This window comes from Colias eurytheme, chromosome 10 (genome assembly GCF_061535395.1).
Source record: "Colias eurytheme isolate Ceu_HAF_F1 chromosome 10, ilColEury1 Martin Lab GWU primary, whole genome shotgun sequence".
Taxonomy (NCBI): Eukaryota; Metazoa; Arthropoda; class Insecta; order Lepidoptera; family Pieridae; genus Colias; species Colias eurytheme.
Window position 1 is genome coordinate 252838 of NC_142989.1, and position 23599 is coordinate 276436.

The window sequence follows — 23599 nt, forward strand, 5'->3', positions numbered from 1 at the left end:
TTCGAATGGAATCAGTTAAAAACTATTTAAATATGTATGGAAGTGTTCGCACTCTTCACGGGTGAAACTTTACCTACAAGAAATTTTACTTGGTTGCTGAAGCAATTGGTAGGTAGTTTTCGTTCAGCTTTTTATAGGAAATGTGTACCTATTAATTAAACTAAATTTCAAAATAATTGCAGCGGCATTTACAGGTAGTTAGTAAGAATAACATACAATGGTTTTGGTTTTTAAATTAGAATAATATTCGATATTTATTGCATTTTTGCCGCAAATATCTAGTACGACCATTTCTGTTTCAAAAACTTCACGTTTCAAAATGTTATAAACTGCTCTGCAGTTAATAAAATCTTTCCGCGACCTATTGTTAAAGTTTCGCAAATATTTATTGGGAATTACCATGAAAGTTGTAGCTAACGACGCTCGAGTCTCGAGGGGAAGTTTGCGCAAGTTTGCATGGCAGTGGACCGCCCGCCGGCCGCGCCTGCAAAACGATCTTTGACGGTACGTGACTGATAGCTAGCGCGGAAAACAACACATCTTTACGGATTACATTGTACTACCACAGTATTACAATATTAAGGAACTAATATTGTAATACTGTGGTACTACTTTAAAACATAGTTTTAAAAAACACGCTTATACCTACTCATGAAATTATCGTCGTCGATACTTGATAAGAGTACAGTACAAAGTTAGAATTAAATCTGCCTGTGTAAAGTGGGTCAAAATCGGAGTCGGTCACATACAAACGACAATACGAATGTACCGTGTAGGTATACTGAATGTACCTACGTGTTATAAACAAAAGCGGTAATTTAATATTATCGATACTCTATTCATTGTTGATCGTGTAAATAACTTTATTTTAAACCGACCAACACTACCTAGTATCTATTTCAAACCCAGTAAAGATATGTCCTATATTATGTATTCTGCACCTATTTCATTTCCACTAAACCATAGACAAATACTTGATTTTATTAGTCCATGGTCCATGACTAAACCTTCATTTAAAATATGGAGTCAATAAAAAATAAAAATATTTTATTTTGTATTATTTCGACTGTTTTGTAGGAATAATGGTGAGTTTAATTGGCTGAAAGGGTATAGATTGTCCCTGGCTGTCGAAGTAATTCGGTGGCACTTCTGTAGATTGAAGACTCGCCTCACAGTTCATAACTCAACTCAAACTCCAGACCAAAACCTTATTTGTATTCAAATACTGAAGAATTTAAAATAGATAAACCTTTCATGACGTGACTTGAATGAATTTTTTAACGGAACGTAGTTATTGTTAAAGATTTATTGTTCATTAGTACAGGAATACAGGTATAAGTAGGTATTATAAAATATATATAAAATAAAGTACTGGCACAGTTGACAGATATAAGTAAACCAGAATCTGATGGCAATTAGAGAAATCAAAATTTTGAGTGTGCAACCCTAGGGAAAATGGACTGAACGATCTTGATACTGCGTATTTTTTATTTTGTCCTCAATATCATTAGTCACATTACATAAGTGGACAATACTGTACTTAATAATGAGATATCCACTTAATATTATGTAAGTACAAACTTACATAATATATAATATACATTTTACTTTCATACAGGTAATACATATTATTATTTACACATACCTATATTTGTATATATTCATTATCAGTATACCCTGTGAAAATATCGATATAATGATAATGTAGATCAAAACTAGACTGCTTATAATTTTTTATAAAATAAAATAAAAATAAAATAAAACTCTGTTTATTTTCGTTAATATTTTAACAGATAAACACATTATAAAATTGACTTGGACAGCTTGGACTTGACAAATAGCCGTATTGGAAACTCCTGTAATAAGTTTTCATAAAATTATATTCTAAGCAACAAACCACAACAAACAATATTATAGTAATTACCTACATATAACATTTTTTAGGTTTTGCGACAGTCCCCCGTTTTGCGACAAGAAAAATTTTAGTTTTTACATTTTTTTATTTTAGGGGACACAAATAATTTGATTTCAATATTGAAAATGGTTTAACTGTTCCGAAATAAAATAATCACTTTGCCGATTTTAATCGAAATGTATTAAGTATCGTAAAAGTAACGGCTACTTTGGCGTCAGCTGTGGCAAAACAGAACTTAAAGCTAGTTTAATAGGAATTTTAATTATCTGTCGACTTCAATTTTCTATTTTTTAAATAATGTATGTTATAATCTTCGTAACACAATCAAAATATTTTGCGTCTTTCTTCGTAGTTAATAGTTACATGAGCATTGATGACTGTCGCAAAACTGACACTTTTTTTCACAGTCCCAATTTATTTTGATGATTTCTCGTAAAACAAAATATTAATCTGCAAGCAATTAAATATAATTTCACTTACTATGATGTATATTTAAAATTTCTAAATCAAAATTTTATTAAAAATGCAACATTTAAAATTTATCCATAAATTCAGCCATGGTACACTTTTTTTTGAAAACGCTCAACTTCATTAAAAAGGATTTGCTGCCATCTATATATTTTCTCCTGAAACATTAAAACCGTAAAAATCGGTTGGCGAGTAAGTGGTTTGAGTTCTAACCTTCAATGTTCTAGTATATGCTCCACCCGCTAGATGGCGCTCAAACTATTTATCTCTTGTTGTTAATAGTGATGATAGATGGCGCTGTGGCGAATATATTTGATGAAAGTAAACCAACCTATAGAGGTGCCCACGAAGTTATTAACTTAAAATTTGAAATTTTACATAAACAAGCGCAAAAGTTCAAATAATAATATTTGAACATAAGTTCAAGTAAAATACAGTAGCATATTCATTTCTGAAAAACAATGCCATTGAACTAGGTAGGCTGTGGAACTAGGCATTCTTCATTTCTCGACCGCGGGAACAAAGTCACAATTTAAAGCGAACACGAACACAGCGACGTAACCCGAGTCGGCTGCGGTCGACTTACGTCCAGCCGATAATCCTACATGCTAATAGGCAAGCCTCTTAGTTAACGGATCTGTTTCCTTGAAGATTGGGTTTCTTATGGGTGTAAGGACTCGCCTGAGCGTTCCACTCGCTTTACAATAACTACTTAGGTAGTTACTACTTTGTATAAGATACGGTTATTACAAAGCTGCACTTTCTGCCAATGAATCCTGATATTCATTTACTGTAGGTAGTTACTACAAAAAACCATTTTAATAAATAGATACCTACATCTTCTTATTATTTTTAAACGAATTTATTCTAATATAATATAAATGACAAGATAATAGAAATGACTTATTTAATTTACTAGGTAACAAACATTCATATGTCTAGATGTAAACATAACCCTCGGAGGTGCATAACAATTACTTGCTCTGTGGACTGTGGTGCATAATATAGGATCGATAAATGCATACAAGTAAAGCTGCAGGCTGTTGCTTTCCTCATGCGGCATGCATCATGCCGAGTGATATCCTCATTAAATCAGCACACGCTTGGGTTTTAATTAAATTCAAACCCGCAACTTGTGCCAGCAGACGCTCTGTTTACAATTCATTTACTGCTTGACATTTTGATTAATTGAAGACTATTCAGTTTTAGAAAACAAGCTATTATTAAAATATTAATTTTGTTATCGTACATAGTTACATAAATATAATTCTGAACATGTTTCAATTTTTACGTATTATGCAGTGATATATTTTTACATACTAGTAATCTCATATTATTATGACCATTTCCTCGTAATCCAGGTTTCAGACGTAATTGTTATTTTAGTATAAGACGTAATAATAAACGAACGTGCCTCGTCGTATGTTTTTATCATAAATCTGTAGCCAATCGATATAAATAACATACCACATTATAACATCCCATTTCCAACCCCTGCAACATGTTGTATTTAATGTAGCGTGTGTTACAACAATTAGGGTCACTATAGCCATTAAACATATTGTGAGTTGTGACAGTTCCCCTGGGAGCGTGTGCGATGGCTTAATTTGGTGTTGATTGGAACACTCGTCCTGATCCTGTAAACCATCTGTTGATCTTAGTAGCTACGTAATTAAATCCGATTTTAGTAAAATAATATTCTATATTGGTATATTTTTTGCCATTGTTCTTATTCTATGCTAAGGGTTTTAGAACTTTAAATTAATTAAAGCTCGGCATTCATCATCACTATTTTATGATCTCTGCTAACCGTGGCTGTTTTCCAATTACAGAGCATAATGCGACTCAGTGCCGCACAATGCCGAATTATGCTGATGCTTATTTGGAACGTGAAACGCCAGCAGGTTGCGCTAAGTTCAGTGTTGAAAAAAAAAATATTCATAGAGTTAGCAATAACCTCATTAATGTGTAAATAAAGTGGTATACATAATAATTTTGAAAAATATTTACGGTTATTTTAAGTAATTTGGATTTTGATTATTTCATAATTAACAGTTTTTTCAATGTTTGTACCTTTATCCATACTTATATTTATTTTTTAACACAATTTGAATTAACTTTGATTATTTCGAAAAAACTACAATGAAACGAAAGCTTTAATTTTTTTTCCAACAATTAATAATTACTAACGATAAATCGATTGCACGCATCAATTCACGCGCATTACTTTTTCTAGTGCTCGATTGTGCGAAGCATTGCTGTAGTTCCAACTACAGCAATGCTTCGAACATTCAACGTTAAGCATTATGCCGCATAATGCGCTCTAGTGCTGTAATTGGAAAACGGGGCGTATCTCACAGAGCAAGTAATTACCGTACTTATCTATAAATTTTTGATTGACACACCACTCATATAGTTTTTTTTTTTCGTTTATCATGGCAATAAACTCATATAGTTATTCTACCTTTGTTATGAGCCGTAGTTGATTTCAAGCTGTGATTTCAAGGGTATAAAAATAAAATTTAGTAAAAACGGAAATGTCAAATGACAGTTAGCATTTGACACTGACGTCTGACAGTTTTACGTTTAAATCTTATTTTACGTTACCTATTATTTATTTGTAAACATTGAGCCGTTTCCACTTTCCTCGTATATTTAACGTAATTAAATGAAAATGCAGATAACTGCACCAAACCAAAATGGTAATTTTTCAGTACTTACATTCCAATGCAATTTGCAAAATAAATTACTAGCCGTAACAACTTATTTCAATTCCAAATTCAAATTAAGAAAAAAAATATTTTATAGAACGATTAACGAATTCGATAAAACAAAAATGTGCATCAAATCATCAATGATCATCGATCAACTTTAATTAGTGTTAAAAGCATGGATTCGTAATTCGTATATCTTACGAGATGTGTGAAGATACTTAATCAAAGAATAATTATATTTTCATTTACATATTAATTTATCATTATCCACAAGATGTATTCATTATCAATCTTTTTTCAGTTATACAGTTTGTCGTTAAGTTTTTAGATGGATATTGCAAGAAGGGATGTAATTGTTAAATCAATCATATGATGTGGTTTTTTCTATTTTACAAGATCATCAAATACTGTACACTTACACTAATATAGTATGCGCATGTACTGCCTCCTTGCTTATATTAGGATATTTAAACAATTTATTTATTTTTCAGCAAGGTGGTGTGGTTACAAACCTTTGGAACTTCTCTGTCAAGTTAAATAAACCTGTAGTAGGGAAGCAGGGAAGAAATATATTGTCATATACCATGGACTAATAGAATCTTATTAGTCCATGCATATACTTAGTTTTGAAATAATCCAGAAGTAATGCACCTTTTTACTGAAGAAAGAATTTTCAAATATTAAGCTAAGAGGTCTTATATAAGTACCAGCTTTTAATTAAAATTATTACATGTTTTGCATAATTTATGTTTTTAAGTTAAAATTTCTACTTACAAAAATGTTTGAAAGAAAAACACAATTTTTAAACTGAGAGTTAGACTTAATATTTAATTATCTATATTTGCAATGATCGATAATAATGATACATTGATTGCTGAAGGGAGATTTTTAAGAAGAGCGAGTCATTTGCAGTTTTGCAGAGAGCCCTACTTTTTATTTTTGTGAGCGTATCCATGGTGTCAACCATTCAGATTGGATTTATTGTGACTTAAATTTTAATGCATATAGATTTTAAGTAAGTTGTACTTATGTACATTTGTACATACTGTGTATAATATGCTGTCAACTTTATTGTAAATTAACTGAATCGTGATACTTATATTTTTTTTATTTAAATTGATTTTGTACTAAAAAGAAGTGAAATAATGTCTGTTGAAAATGTCTTGTTTTATGCTTACAATGAAAATAATTCCCAAAAAGATCATTAGTTAAAAAATAATTAAAATGATGTGTGGCTTGTTGCAGTACCTGGGTTCATTCCCGGCGGCAGGCGGCGAGCACGCGGCGCGAGTCGACACCGTCACACGGAGACTGCATCTTATGAAGGTTAGTTCTTCAGAAATTAGGATACTTAATAGTTATTAATTATTTGTATGGTTATTATAAGTACTGGTTATCAAATAACAATCATAAATGCTGTGCGAATTCCAAATTTTTATAGGTAATTAATTAATTTTACTTTTAGTTTAAGTTTCAAGAATTAAGATTATATTAGAAACTTGCAACGCTAAAGTAATTTTAAGTTTTTTATGGGTTCTTTGCGCAGTGAATTTTTTTCTCTATGTTAGGAAATATACACAGACAGAGAATTTACAAGTACATAATGTTCATTCAAGCAGATGAGTTTGATAAATTATTAATTAAATGGCTATTGTGTATTGCAAGTTGCAACCAGACACCGGTCAAAATCAGTTTATCCTCCAATTTTTTCCTAAATCATAAAGCAGACAAAATATGTAACGATTTACACAAATTTCCATCTCGCAAACTTCATGCGAGTCATGTGCCATCAATAATCGGCTAACAAGGTGATCGAACAAATCGCCGCCATTTGTAGCGAGCCGAGGTCCGCTCCCAAAGCGCATTCATCTCCAAAACCCTTTACAACCTGTCCCATTTCTCCACCATTCAGCCCATGTAGGCCACACACTGTATGCCATTCAAATTTATATCCTATTTACAAAGTTGCTGAGCTTACATTTGAATGCAGCGCAAAGATTCTCGAAAATCTTCTAAAATACAACGATATTCTGATTTAAATTTTTGGCCATTGAGTTAGGGTTTGAATTTGTTACACTCGGCACGGCGGTTTTCAACTGTCCATAGATTTTCATAATGCAAAATGGTTTTGTGATCATAAAACTAGGGCTTGGTTTTTGGGAACTGCTGTACCTACATAAAAGAATCATCCTTTTAAAATGGAAAAAATGGGATGGTTTATTTATTTTAATTTTAATTTATTATAATTACAGTATAATTTTTGTAATTGACCTTCCTATAATTTACGGGTAACTCCTGTGTGAGTTATATGAAGTTCCTATATCTACAGGAATGCTTTTTTTGACCAATAATTATGAGTGACATTATAGTTTATGATTTCACATACCTATTAAATGCAGCCTTGTTACGTGTTGCGTATAAACATGTAGGTACAATGAAACATCATTGTGTTTAACAGGTACACTTTTTATAACGTGTGCAATACGCAATACATTATACATGCCAATCATTACATCAGTTTTGAGCTCAGTAAAGTTCATAGCTCAATTGTTGTGGATAATGGTTATAACATAGGGTGTGCCGGCTAGATCCGACCCGAGTAATTATAATATAATCATGGGTGGGATCTTTGCATAAACCTTCCGTATGTGTGATGTGAGGACTGAGATGTAATTTCCCTGGGCTTAATTTAAATTTAAATTTACATTATGATTTGGCTTTTTAAATAATTTACGTGAGAATTATGTTTTGCCATGCCTTCCCATAGATGTCAGAAGTTATTTTGACCTTGTAAGAAGGTATCAATTTGGAATGTTGAATTTTGAATTTACAAAAAAATCCCCGAGTTTATAATCACAAAGTTGGCTTAACGTTAATAGTAAAAATGTTGAAAAGAATTAAGTTTTTGGGTTCACACAGTTTACCAGACGGAAAGAAACTCGAAGTTGTGTCTGCGAAGCTGTTGTGAAGTTCTGGCGAAAGCTTCCGTAGGCTGCGGATTAAACTTTTATATTGCACTTAATGTACTTAACTAAACTTACGTTTAGGTATTTGAACTTGAGTTGTGGCAATACATTTTTAAAATAAAAATAATATAATATGGCGCTGGTTATGTCAGGAAGGGATAAGAATTTAAATTTTAATGTATAACTTTATAAAGTAAGTGTAAGTTTTACATATGAAAGTCCGTCATGTAAATTTAAGTTCAGAACAAAATTCTACCGCATATCGTCGCCGCAAAGCGCTTTGGCACAAAACGCACTATTGAGCATGTTTTAAAATTACTTAGGAGGTCATTACCCGGCAGGTTCCCTAGGGCTCGTAGTGGGCCCGTTTTTGCTATAATTACTCGAGGCAAAGGACCGATTCCATAGGGCTACGAGTAGTTAATTACTGTTTGCATGAAAGTGATGATTGGTTGGTAGGGTTGGGGACATTGGAGGGTGGCGCCCTTGGTGTAGACATGTTTGATTATGGTGTTGTTCAAATCGAGAAATAATGATTAGCTTGTTACGTTTCATTTAGCAGTATTAACAGTTACTTGCTCCTCTGAATACCTTTTGTTTGTCAAAGGATTAGTTACAATCAACAGATAGTTGGCAAACAAACAGTAGCTGTATGTTTCCATCAGTGATCTCTAAACGTCGGCTATCATCCTGGCGAGCCTCCAGGAATTAATCTGTTGTCGCCACAGATCATAGATTGACTAGTTACTGGATAGATACTAAACAAATAGATACAAAGTTTTAATATTCATCATAGTTTTTTTAATTTTCTAATAACGTCGAGTGCGTCTGGGATCGTTCTCTGTGATAATTAAATCTTATTAAATTGACAAATAACGTCAAGATTTATGCATTTTATCTTAATTAGGAGAAACGTCAAAGAACCATTACAACCAACATTATATGTAGTTGCAATAATAATTGTTTGTAAAAGAAGATTAAAATTTTCATTTCAAAACTTCGTAAAGTTGAGTGGCTTGTATTGTTTTCGTGACGTCATAAACAAACAGAATGCTCGAATTTCCTTGTGACTGACGCACTTGCGCCGTCTAGTTTATATTCGATCTGTGGTTGTCTCGTTTCGCCAGTCGCAAATAAAGCAAAAGCTCGGACAAATCAAAAGCCTTTGTGCGTAGGGCCTAGTATAATGCCGTCTGGGAAATATTAATATTTTTTACAACTTCCGTCTGCTAAAGCTGTAGAGTGTAGGTATGTCTGGACTTCATTTAATTATGAGAATCGAATTGTCTTCTCGTATTTCAACAATTCTTTCAGCGTTGAGCGTAAATTAACAAAGATATTCTCGATTTTATGTTTTTTAGACTCGTGTGACGGAAGAAAAGAAATAACAAATTTATTATAATTTTCTTCTGGGATACAATTAAACTGATAGAATAATACGAAGTCGAATCTATTAAAATATTCAGAACTACGTAGAAGGATAAAATATTAATTTATACGGTATATTATTCCGGATAACTAAACAAAGAATTGTTTAAGGATATTATAGTAAAGAAAGGCATTTATATCCATAAATTGTTTTATGCCGTAATTGTCAGGCTGTTGGTCGACCTTGAGTCGTCCGTAGCACTCGTAGTGCTCGTCGTAGCACTCGTAGCGTAACAAATGTTCTGTATCCAATCTGCGCGGCACCGCTACGGCGCCTGTGGGACAGATATAAATAGGCGTGGATTTGTATCGATAAATTCTTTATTATTTATTTATTTATCGATTTTGTTCACCCCTTTTCTAAAGCGTTTGTCTCATTGCATTGGAATGAATTTGAAAACAAATTTTGTAAATTAAAAATAGGTACTTTTTTCCTAATCATTTATTATGTTCGCTTTGCATAAAGATGGATATCTATATGTATTTCCATTGAAATATAACTTGATTTGGCAACTTTAAAGGGCTTTCTAATAATGTAATAACTTATAATCTTCTACTACGGATATAATTGACTAAGTTTCATATAATTTCAACATTATAATTAATCGCATTCTTTGATTTTACATACTAAGCACGTTAACAATATAAATAATATTAGAAATATTAGTTTCTTTTTTTTGTATCGAAGTTTTGCTAATTTTGAAGGGTTTTAATTTTCCGTTGCACAAGACGCATTACATAAAGTATTTTTGTCGTACTTCGAAATTGTCTCATTTTATCGATGTCTTGCGAACATCCCTAGCACTCAAAGTTCCACGCTGGTTGGTCTTCCGTCCCTGACGACTGGGTAAATTAGACTAGGACGAGGCCGCGCCACCTAAACGATCTTTTACTGCAGCTCACTGAGACTTACACGATGTATGTTTAGTGCACTGTAGTAAATCTATAAATGTACTTGTAGGGTTTAAATTAAGTGACTAGACGCTGCCCGCGGTGATGGTTGTTTTAAATTAAAATTACCTAAAATATTTGTTTTCAAGTTTCGTCCGCATTGCACACGCAATATAATAAATTCTATCTTTGTAACTGAAAATAGTATCTGTGCAGTATTTCGTTTACGGTTCAATTTTTATATTAAAGTTTTGTATACGTTGATTACGTAAAAAAATATTAAACAAGTTGTTAGGTTAAAATTGTATTGCAAGTGATTAGGCGCTATTTCTCGTAAATCTTTTTAACCCGTCCTATCTGCTAGAATGCTATAAAGAATATTAATAATAATAAAAGTTAAAATTAACAAAACTCTCCATTCTTACTTTATTATCCCATAAAATGGAGGATATTAAAAGTTGATGTGATGGTTTGTCGTTAATCTTTGATAATACGGAACGTACCTATGTTAGATTGTTCTTATAGACATACTAGTTCCTGACACAGCTCTGCTTGTATTTCATTAATTTTTATATACGCGTGCTAGAAACTGACTGACTTTGCTTTGGTTCAATGCGTCGCGTCGTCAAGTTGGCTTGCGCGTCGCTAATTATAGAGCAAATCAAATCAGAACGAATATTACTAAAAAATAATAAAAAATATCTTCATCCGGATAAATTTACTTTAATAAAATTAGTTTTTTTAACAATATTGGTCTTGAATTTTACATTACTCAAGTCACAATTTGTCACTAAAAATTTTGGTATCAAATTGTGAAAATTTACTTCCTAAAAACACCTTATCCGTGTCACATATCTATTTAAATTTTGATTGCACGCATGGATAAAACTCATAAAACACGTCCCGAGCAATGAAACTTTGATTATGTTTTTACGAGCTTACATTGCGTCCTCACCCCTCACTGGGATGATTGATAAATTAATTACTGTTGTTATAATACCCTATTTAGAAAACTCGTGCTATATTGGATACGAAGGAGTGATCGAAATTGGGAGAGTCTTCTTGTATGGTGATATTTATTATAGTTTCTATAGCGTTCTATAAAAATCTTTAATACTTCATTTAGACGCTTGCATTGGATAAAAAATTGGCTTTAGCTGTTTTGTTTCAGTTGTAATTCCTAAAAATACAAATGTACGCAATAATGTGTTAATGTTAAATATATTGTGTAAAATGTAATACTTTAGTGTAACATAAATGTTATCATCACTCCACGAAGGTCCACTGTTACGGTAAGGCCCCCTGGCCGTGCTTAGCTAAATGGAATTTCGTCCATTCCCCTTTATAGGTCTTAGAATTAGCTAGTGTCGAACCTACGTGACCTTTTATAAGGCTGAGAAATACCTTCCTGACTTTGCTTGTATAATTTTATTATTTTTCTTTTATTCGTCGTTTCGTTATGATCCGTCACGCCCGTAGCACACCTCCGCTGCAGAACTGTAACAGCGGAACCGCAGTAGTTTCGCTCTGTCTTGTCCCGTGTACGAGAAGCGAAACAGTAGCGAAACTGCCTGTTCTAACACATACATCTAACTATTTTTTATCTCTTTCTTCGCGCGGTTTCGCCGATCTCTTCTAACGCCAGCCACACTACCGCGCTCGCGCCGCTATTTGTTTGCGGTGCCGCATTGTTTTCGCGCGTGTTTGTCAAAACCGACAAAAATAAAACGCGGAACTACATTGTTTTTGTAAAAGAGTATGTAAATCATCAAAACTCTGTGGGGTCATTCTAAAAATACATATGTATATGTATAGAAACGATCTTCATGGGACTCGAGTTCTTTAAATAGTAGGTTTTCCCCTAATTTCTTTCTTTTTTTATTAATCTCATGCACCCAAATTCTACGAGTTTTATGTCTTTTCAAAGTTAAAGTCCACAATAATATTTCTTCTTCCTCTGACTCCGATAACGACGACATTTCGCTTTGATCGTTGCTTCCGGACTGACTCGCATGAGGTTTCGCCGATGCCGGTTCCGCTACTCAAACTACACTTGATCACAGCGGAATTCATCTAGCGGCTCCGCGGTCATGGTTTCGCAGCGGAGGTGTGCTACGGGCGTCAATAAAATAAATATCACCCATCATTTTTATATTAGTCGCATGCCGGACGAACTGTGGGCTGAGATAACGACATTGTGGAGCCCAGACACAGCTAGAAGGAGTCGCGGCAGGCCGAAGAAAAGATGACGCGGCGGGATGAACTGGACCAATTTAATAGAGACTGGTCTACAATAGCCCAAGCCCAATAGACAATAGCCCAAGATTCATATGGAAGCGCGTTGGGGAGGACTTTGACAAGGATTGGGACACAACCGGCTAATACAATACAATACAATGTTTATATTTATTAGTATCTATTGATTTTAAAGAATTTACAATAATTGTATTTTCACGATTCAAAAGCGCTTTTTACATAAATCTAGTTCAATAAATAAATGTGATAGCTTAAAGCTATTACGTTCGGTTTAGATTTTAGAATATATATTATGTATAGTGTAGAAAAAGAATATGGGTATCTAATTTCTGAATAATAATTCTTTTGCCATATTCGTATTTGTTTTTGATTACCTTTGTGAATAAAAGTAGATTCTTAAAGGGATCACGTGATCAGAAATTAAATGTTCTTCATTCTATAACAGGAACTCAAGTACCAAATTAATTTAGATGTAGAAATAGTTGCCTGTCTTTTTTATATAGTACTAGCTTTCCGCCCGCGGCTTCGCCCGAGTTTTCAGAGAAAACCCCCTTTCCCGTGGGATTTCCGGGATAAAACCTATCCTATCTCTCAAGTTGAATCGAACTGCACATGGTGTGCGAATTTTTTTCTTATAATTGGTTAAGTGGTTTAGGAGTCCATTGAGGAGAAACATTGTGACACGAGATTTATATATATTAAGATATGCGTGCTAAAAGTGCTTACAAGTCAACCAATTACTAAACACAAGATTAGCGTGGCTTGTAAAAATGCTGGTACATTAAAAATTTACGAGGCGCAGGTGAAACCAGTTATAATTTAGACGAGCGGCAACCTACCTACCTTAGATATTACGGGGCTCTATCGCTGATGACAATATTGAGTAGCCCAGTTACTGGAGTTCAATATCGTCGTTCCAAGGCTTTCTTGTCTTAGTACGTTTAACGTTTACATATGTTTAGTGACAATTTATTTAGTTTTATATACCTACAAGTAGATGGATTATTGCCCGAATTTTATAGGTATGTAGATTTTTTGAAGTGAAAGCTTCTTTAGCGGCGTTGAGCACTTTTTCTGTAATGGGTATAAAATCTTAAACTCGCGTCAGGACACGTGACCTGATCGAAAAAGCGTAAGATGGATACCATTCCAAAATATCAAACATGCTCAACTTTGATAATCAAGTTTTCACTTCTGCCGGCACTCCCGGAGTGCAACCCGTCTTTTTTTTTCATCTGGTTAAATACATATATATACATATTTACTTTACGTTTTAAAAAGGCGGGTTGTTTGTTTTTACGCCAATTTTTAAATGTACATACTATAAAATTGTAGAACCTGCCTTTCTTGAAAGTCGGTAAAAAGATAGCAGCAGCGCCGGCAGTCAGTAAATCATGCGCCCGTGGCGTTGATCGCATTTTTATGTTCACGATCTAAGTTTCAGAATAACTTGCTCGATTTCATCGTCACGAACAACTTTCGAGGTTTTTCTTGTTATATGCCGCGATTCGTTCCATCCTTGAGGTAGATATTAAATTAAAATACTGAAATGTTATTGGTTCTTTGCTTGAAAAATAAAACCGCTTTGCGAATCATATGAGCGAAACAGTATAATATCAAGAGTGCAGCCAGCCGATTTTATGCGATGAAAATACAAGAAAACGATACGTATGTGTATCGTACTTATTGTCGGTCGCCGCTTTTTTATAAATTCGAAGGATATATCATTGATACATATTATGCATTTCAGCTTCAAAATTAATTCGTTATGTGTTAACAGCAAATTAGCATCTTCAAATCTGATAATCTTCCCACAATATTAAGTAAAAAACATTTGATGCTTAAAACTAAAGTTAAGATTTTTTTTTGATATGATATGTATTATGTACTTTTCCATTCCAAATATGTATTTCGGCACTGCAACTGCAAGACTAATATTTCTCAGTGCCATTTACCGTTTAACGTATTGGACAAAAGAAAACAAGTCGTTGCGCTTCGACCCCGGGCCGTTTGTTTAAGCGTGAGCCCATTTCTGGAATTCTTGCATCTTTTTCGTACTTATGAATATGTATCATTGCGAGAATGGGATGGAGTTAATTGTTATTTATGATGAATTATTCACGCATCAATTACGTAAAGTTATATGCGGTTTTGAGTTGGTACTGATTTCGTTCATTATTTGTGCCTTACATGTCATGCCGATACTAGTTTTTTTATAAACAAAATAATTTGTCGAAATTGCGTTGGAAGTGTTTACAATTAATAATAATAACTCTCTATCAATAGAGTTACTACAAATAAATGATCCGGACATTCAATTATACCATAACGTTTCCGCGATAGACTGATGGACATCAAACCCTTTCTTTCACACACACAGAAACAACAACCACCTATTTTTTATTTTATTTTTTAGTTATTTTGTTTTTAGTACTATTTTTACTGTCTGTTTTTTTTGTCTTATTCACAAGCTTGCTGCAGATTCGATCCATAAGGCTGCTACATTGTATTTTAGATATACTAAATGGGGCCTGGTGACCCGTACCACAGGTTCTTCAGAACCCACATCGGGCACCAGCTCTCATAAGGTTGCCTAATATATATTATGTATTAGTATTATTCATTCTTTGTAAAGTTTTTAACCCTTGTGAGAGAGATAAATAAATTTATTTGACACTTCATTACACACATTATTTTATAAAATATAAAAGTAAACAATAAATGACAAAGTAACAGCTCCAATATGTGTAACGGGGCGGCCTTATCACTTCAGAGTGATCTCTACCAGGCGACCCCTCAGGCAAAGGACAAGTGTTTGCTGTATAAAGGGAGGCATCAAAATTTATTAAAAAAAAAACTAAACAATATTTTACAAACATACATATTACTTAATAATTAATAATATATACCTACTAAATGATAAACATACACATATAAAAATAATAGTTATTAATATTACTTAAAGTATTAAGGTCACTACTCGGAGCCATATTCCAGATCTAAATAATATTTATGTATTAGACGTTTATAAGAAGTTAAAGATTGTGCACGTCTTATATCCACAGGTAAAGAGTTCCACAATCTTACAGCGGTTGAAGCAAATGTATAACTTAGGAATTCAGTTTTTCGAGTAGCCACACGCAGTGTGAGTCTTTCTTTCGACCGTAGAGTATAAGTTTCATTCTGGAGGAATTCAAAGTTATTTTTAAGATAAGCAGGCGATTTAGGGTCAAAAAGTACTTGATACAAAAGACGGAGAAAATGTATATTACGACGAGATCGGATTGGCAGCCACTTGAGTTTTTTCCTAAAATACGAAACATGATCGTACTTCCGAAGCCCAAAAATGAAACGTATACAAAAGTTTTGCAGTCGCTCCAGTTTATTTAAAAGCTCCTGTGTAAGATCCGGACAGCAAGCGTCAGCGTAATCGATAATAGGCAAAAGAAGAGATTGTGCTAATATGATTTTCGTGGAGAATGGCAAGAAGTTACGCAAACGCCTTAGCGAGCAAGATGCAGCATAAACCCTACGACTCACCTCTTTTATGTGATCACGCCAAGAAAAAGTTGTATCAAGGTACACACCAAGGTTTTTAACAGTTTTGCTAAAAGGTATAACAATGCCATCAATAGAAATAGGTGTGAGGTTCTCCCAGTCAAGCCTTGAGATGAGACGGGGGCTACCAATGATGATGACCTGACTCTTAGATGGATTAATGGTAAGGCCATAGTTTGTGCTCCATTCAACAATCCTGGCTAAATCAGCATTAGTTGAGGCTATAGCATGTGATATATCTTCGAGGCTTGACTGAGTGTATATTTGCAAGTCATCGGCGTACATGTGGTAGAGAGAAGTTAAATTACTTGTGATAGAGTTTATAAATATCGCAAAAAGAAGAGGAGACAACACGCCACCCTGCGGGACACCATCAGTAATAGATGACCAGGATGATATTTTATCATCAACTATTATGCGCTGTCGCCGTCCACGCAGGTAACTTTGAAACCAATCAATCACCTCTGGAGATATATTAATTGAACGAAGCAGACCTAACAATACTCTATGATTGACACTATTGAAAGCATTACTAAAGTCTAAAAGAGTTAATACGGTTAGCTGCTTATTGTCCATACCTGATCTAATGTCGTCGGTAACCTTAACTAACGCTGTCGTAGTACTGTGACCAGGACGGAAACCGGATTGGAAAGGACTAAGGACGCTGTTTTTGTTCAGAAAGGTGGTAAGTTGTTGATGTATCAAGCGTTCTAGGACTTTGGAGAGGAAGGGTAAAATGGAAATAGGGCGGTAATCAGTGGGATTACTGGGATTATTTTTTTTTGGAAGAGGTATAATTTGAGCAGCTTTCCAAAGGTCAGGAAAACTGTTTGTAAATGTTTTTATTTATTTATTTATTTATTTATCTCGCTTGTCTATTTGTGCAAAACATTACAAGGAAATATGAAATATAAAATCTAAGTTCCCTACATCAAATTTTCCTGTATTACTTCGCGACAAGTAGCACAAGTTAATTTTCACTGGGCCGTTTTCACAGCTTCCTTAACTGTCAGAAAAATGTAGATGTAGAGCCAAATAGGCTACATCCACAAGCGGCAAAACCGGCCTAAAAACTTAATTATCACCTTTGTTATATGTAGGTAACAGTTATATGGTATAATTGAAAAATATTTTAGTAGTGGCCATATTATGTGGTATGTATATTAATAAAATTACCAATACATATACAATTTTTGATAGCTCTACATTTTCCATTTAAATAGATACTATTATTATGCATTTCGTTCATTCAGTTATTTTTAACACAGTATTTATGCGTTTCGAGTAAAAACTGTATGAAAAAATAACTGAAGTCTTTAATATTCTCCCAAAAGAAAGTGCGCGGACCTCTAAAACATACAATTTCTTGTAACATCCAAGTGCCAAGGTTTATGAGGGGCGGAAAGATAAGAAAAGTCTCAAATTTGAGGCTTTATCCTAGACTGGCTTTGTTTCGAATAGGCCTCGGGAAATTTTAACATCTACTTTCGTGTTTTAATATTAACCAAGAAAAAGTTCGTCTGAAAGGTACAACTTCTGGTTTTAATCGGTACTACATACTTTACCGAGAGTAATTTACTTTTGTAAAATTTGATTGTTGTTTTGCATGGTTTTTGCGCAATTGCAAATGGCTTATATAAAATGCCTATACAAAACTTTCGCTATGTTAACAAGGATCACATACGAAGCCTTTTTAGAAGTTAAATGTATTTGAAAATTCATTATTTAGTGTAAAAACTGAACACATTCTTACACATGTGTACAATGTACATACGTGTAAGAATGTGTGTGTAAGAAAATATTTTAATATATTCCTTTGCAATGCAACGTTTACTCGTTTCTTTACAAATTAATAAAATAATATGTCGACGTAAATACTACACGTAAAACATATTTGGAAAGAGCGCGCTCGCTAAAATATGAAAACGTTTTCATAAGCAAAGTTTGTATGAAAAAATTTAAATGTATGCCCGAGATGAACAGATTGAGATAAAAACCTTCAATTTTGTGGAAAATTCCTCGGAACAGACCTCTGAGCTAGTTAATATCTTATCTCTGTATTATCGTATGAAGGATGAAAATATTCATTCTCAGCATCAAATGTTTTATCTATTAAAGACTTAACGCAATAATAAAATTAATTTTTAAAGCTTATCATATTCTACTTACAATTAAGTATTTAAATACTATTTACATCGTCTATATTTTATCTGAAAAATATTGTTTTCACGTAAATATCAAATTTCAAATTTATTTATTTATTTGTTTTCACATTTTTTTACACTCATATAGATTGTAAATCCCTGGTTTTGAAAATTTGAATAAATTTGAAAATTTGAATATATTTTCTCTTATTAAGTACTATAAAATATAAATTGTTTAATTTGGTTAAAATTCTTAATAAGTGAAACCTCAAATTATAATAATTATGGTGTTTAAAGTCATGAAACTCAACAAATTGGAGAAATTTTACGGTAAACGTTTAAATTAACTTGTACTTTAATTCCTCGAGAAGAAAATACATATATCTATGTTTGTTTGATACTTACTTGTGTATCAGAAAACTAAAGAATATACAACTTCATGAGACTTATGGGCATTTGCTAAAACAAACGCACTAAGCAATTGTTGTATGTTTCTTAAGATTATTATATTTTAGAAAAATATTTTTTAAATTCAGACGAAAACAATTGGGTAAAGATTGAAAGTAGATGAAGATTTCTTAATATTTCAGTTATATAGGTATTTGTACTTTAAAAACAATATCGTCGTCTTCATAAGTAACCATGAAGCACTCTCTTTAACCACTTCATAGTTTCACGAAGACCCATTTTCATGAAAGCCGCTATACGAGTAATTCCTTCAGTCTCGCGCCGCACGTGGCTTCAGACGCACGTGTGCAATTTTTCCGCGCAATTAAACTTTCAAACTGTTATAAAAGTTTTATACGCTAGTTTGGAGAGGTGAGCATTTCGTTATAGTTGTGATAGAGTAGAATCTGTAATTGGCGTATGTTTTAAGAAAGGCCACGAAGCTCCCTAATTTATTATTCATTAGTTTTTTGCACATAAAGTTCTACGAGGTACATGCTCATACATTAATGCATAAGCCAAGCTATTCACCCGGTTTTGCCTGCCTTTACTCTACATACTTGCCAAAATTTAGGTTTATTATAAAGTAAATAGTTAAAAAATGAGGTTTTCATTATTTATATAAAAACGATTACATAATGCTTAAACGTAAACCATAAACTTAGTAAGCACTTTTACATAAACTATTAGAATATATTTCTTCTAAACTATTTAACCAATTTTGATGAGATTGTCATCCAATGAGAAAGTTTCATATTCAATAATATTAACATATAATAATATTACAATTATTGGTAAAGTCCCAGAAGATACCATAACCTTAAAATTTTTAATTGGCTATATCTAAGCGCTATCAATGCCCAAACTTCCATATGAATAATATTTAGCGCGCATTAATTATTCGTATTAGTTAAGTTTTCCCATTTACGTTACGGGACATAGAGGTAAGGCCGTCTCTACATTGAAATGGTAATGGTAATTTATAAATTCAAAACATAAAATCTATACTTTTATATTCATTCTTTGTAAAGCGAATATCGAAAACTCTTAAGTAAAAGACACAAATCAATTGTTCAAGATTTCATTAAACCTTGCAAAAAAACCTTTTTATATTTGTTTTCTCTTTATTTTGTGTATGAAAAAAAAAAGTCTTCTTCAATGTCAAATCTGTTGAACAGTGGTGTAGATAACCCATTTGGAATTGAACGAATTTCGTTTAAAATTTCTCAAAAGTTTATGTGTAGCAACTCCTTCAGGAATTTGATGACGACGATATCGTGATTTCCGTGTTGTACCGCAAGACGTACTGTCTACTGCTTACAATATGTGGCAGGAACGTCCCGTTCGCGTTGGCACGGACGGAGAATTGCTGGATATGCAAGCTCTGCTTCCAGATACAGATTTATTTAATACTATTATGAATACATATAAACTTGAATCAAAAGCACTTATTCTTATAAAAAATATTCGTAAGTTTTAAATTAACATGTAGGTAATGTATGCATTTTTTATTTATTATTTACGAGTTGCCAATTAGGTAAAACCCGTTGTTTACGATAAGTAAAAATAAAATATTTTAATTTTAATCTAATAAAAAAGCAGTAAGCTATACGGTTTTTGGGACTAAGCAGATATTATTATACAGATATTAGTTGAATACTGTTATACGGCGTAATGTGCACACACCATAAGTATAATTAAGCCTGAAGGGTAGACGTCACCAAACCGGAACAATTACTTTTTCTAATTTACGAGCTGGAAGTTAGCTCGTAGCTGCGAAACTTTGTGATTTATTTAAAGATGTTACATGACTTTCAAATTATATCTTTGGTTCCACATGAACTTATACTAAGTTTGAGAAAGACGTTATTCAACCACCTTGTTGGTACCTCAAGTGTAACTGTTAGATTGACCTAATCAGGATATTATTTTAATGAGGACAATGTCTATAATAGTTTGACAACGATAAATGCTCTGCATTATGCGTCTTAAATGACATTAAGCTTTGTTTTTCTTTCCAAACAAGCCAAAGAAGCCCTAAAACTTGTACAAATTATAAAGGAATTTAAACCTTCATAAGTATTCCATGTAAAGTAATCCGTACATTAATAGACCTACCCCACGAAATATTAGTATCGATTTGACATTCGAGTCAGCGTTCTCGAGTTACAGACGACCAGACAAACACGCCACCCTCGTAAACGGTATCTCAAGGATTTGCAGTGATTTCTATTCATCGACGTAAGCGCTTTTAAAAGGCAACCATTTTTGTATAGAGCACCTACTGGCACTCTTTGAACAAATATGTTTGTTAAAAGTAGATTTATAAGCGTATTGATAACATAATACATAATACTTATTTATACTTTTAAGGCAATGTCCATCATTTAATTTAATAGCTATTAATTTGCAGGAATTTTTAACACTATGAAACTGCTATTATATACCATTTGACGAATATAGCATACATTACTTTAAATTATTAGGTATATAATAAAAAATAAATAGATAAGGTGATATGGTTCTATTTATTTTTGAGCTTCACAATATTTATTACGTATTTACTAATACAAATCCGATCCAGGGATAATTTAATAACGTTAATAAAAATTCACGATCCTACATGATAAAATACGCTGAAATAAACAATCCATTATATAATTCGCTGATTACGCACGTTTAATCAGACTAATGAAGAGCACTCGAGATGATTGCGAATACTCATAATAAAATATAAACGATTATCGAGTGCGATATCAAATATGTGCATCGCAATCGAGATGTAATCGAGTCTCGTTCAATGGTACTTATTTTATTTACGAGTTAAATAGTCGCGCTGATATCATATTTACTGTTTATTGATGTTAATTTTATTTTATTTCATATACAAAAGGTCGTGTATAGTGTTTACCGCTTAGGCCATCATAAACTTTTGCCCAAAGCCTATGTTAATCAAGTTCATAATATTTACTATCTCGAATGTTAAACTACTTGTAATAAACTCTTGCATAAAGATGGTCGTTAACTTTGTAAAATTATATCTCACTCGACATATTTGCGTAATGTATGTGGATTGTGGAATTATCGTCGTCGCGTCGCCTCCTGACATAGAAATGTTAAAATAATAGTTAAATGGGATAAGAAGTAGGCACGCGCTTGCAGAACTCCAGCTCTACTAATGGATGTGCGCCTTGTCGTACGGTCCAAGTTACTAGCTTTTATTTAGACGAATAAATTAAGTTTGTTGTATCATTATAGATTCTTACATAAAATACACGTATAAATAGTTTTAAGTAAAAGGTAAGCGGAACCATTTTTAACTTTAAAAAATTTTAAAATTCACAAAGATCAATTTGTGATGTGCGCGTGCGGATGATTCCCTATTCCTATACACGTTTTATTTTAACGCTCGCCATAAAATGCAGCCTGTTTCTAAGGTTTAATCTAAGTCTAGGCTTATACATCACTTAATCATGGATACTTTATTAATAAAAACTCACAATACTTTCAATTTTTGTGATGAGTTCATATATTTTTATTTTTACTATTGCTATCCGAAAATCAAGCTCGCTACCGTCTACACCGTGTTCCACAAAATTATAGAGCCCTTCAAAAAATGGTTTTCGATGTACAAAGCGGAGAAGCTTCGCTGTTCCGCGTTCGCTTCGCGTTCGAGGGCACTCCATATCACTTTGTAGCGCCGCCTTACCACGCCACCGCACTGCAATAACCGTGCTTACAAATATTATCGACTGTATTGACGACGAACTTTGCCAAGAATGTTACATTTGCGATGATCATTACTATTTTTTTATGAAAAATAAATTTATGCGTAGGTACTTATATTTTTTTATGAATTAAAAAACCTACGTACCTCGTGGTATGAGAGCTAGACACTAACCTCACCACCGAGGGAGCGGTAATGTGTTGCCGGACGAGTTCCCAGAGAGTAGATTACTTTTGTGACACCTGGCTTTATATTTGAGGAGGGACTTATTAAGGAAACTTTGCAAAATTTCGTAGAAATGGCCTTATCAACTTAAAAATTTTGATACTTCAGATATTACATGAATTCTTAAGTGACGAAAATGTTTATGTCGCTTTCTGAACTATAAGATCCAAAATAACTTAATAACAAAATAATGTAATATTTGAAATATTAGATAAAGATAAGAATCAATAAAATATAATCCCTGCCTATCTACTATAACTGTGCAGTTGATGTTTGAATAGCCGTGAACCCAATTCAATAAATCCTTAGAATTGTATGTAATTCAATTTATTTGCTCCTGTCGCAAACGTAAACCTATACGGGTTGTTAAACTAATAATATACTCGTAAAAGTTTCAGTTTTCTGCGTACAATAATTTTATTGAAATACATTTTTTTGTTTACAATAACTAGATGTCAGTAATAAATTGCTAGACTAATCATCAAATGAATCCTGTTTATTATCGGTAGTTATATTTGCAAATAAAGTCAATTAATTAAATGAATTTTAGCGCTAGAGTACCCAAAGGATGCCTAAAGGGCAAAATAGAGACAAAATAGACAGATGTAATAAAACTTAAAATACCTTTCTGTCCCTAAATTTATTTATAGAAGCAATTTGATGGAAATTAGAGAGAATAAGGTTGATAGTCTATTCATGCAATTGAAAATTATACCTAGGTACTTTACATGAGCCCGTTTTTGTGTTGATACACATTTGGGAAAACAAGCTTTTAAGCTTTATACAAGTGGATGTCATTATTATTAACTTTCTATTAAAAGTAAGGGAATTTTATCAAACGTGTGCTTAATCATTGTTTT

The 23599-nt window shown here is 33.0% G+C and overlaps 1 protein-coding gene across 1 annotated transcript in view; it reads left to right on the forward strand.

The window, feature by feature from the left end:
• LOC149904963 (uncharacterized) overlaps positions 1–23599 on the forward strand; it is a 98892-nt gene that overhangs the window by 10952 nt on the left and 64341 nt on the right. The window contains exon 2 of the mRNA XM_090106738.1: positions 6343–6423. Coding sequence (XP_089962864.1) covers positions 6343–6423 — 81 coding nt within the window. The remainder of the gene's footprint in view (positions 1–6342; positions 6424–23599) is intronic.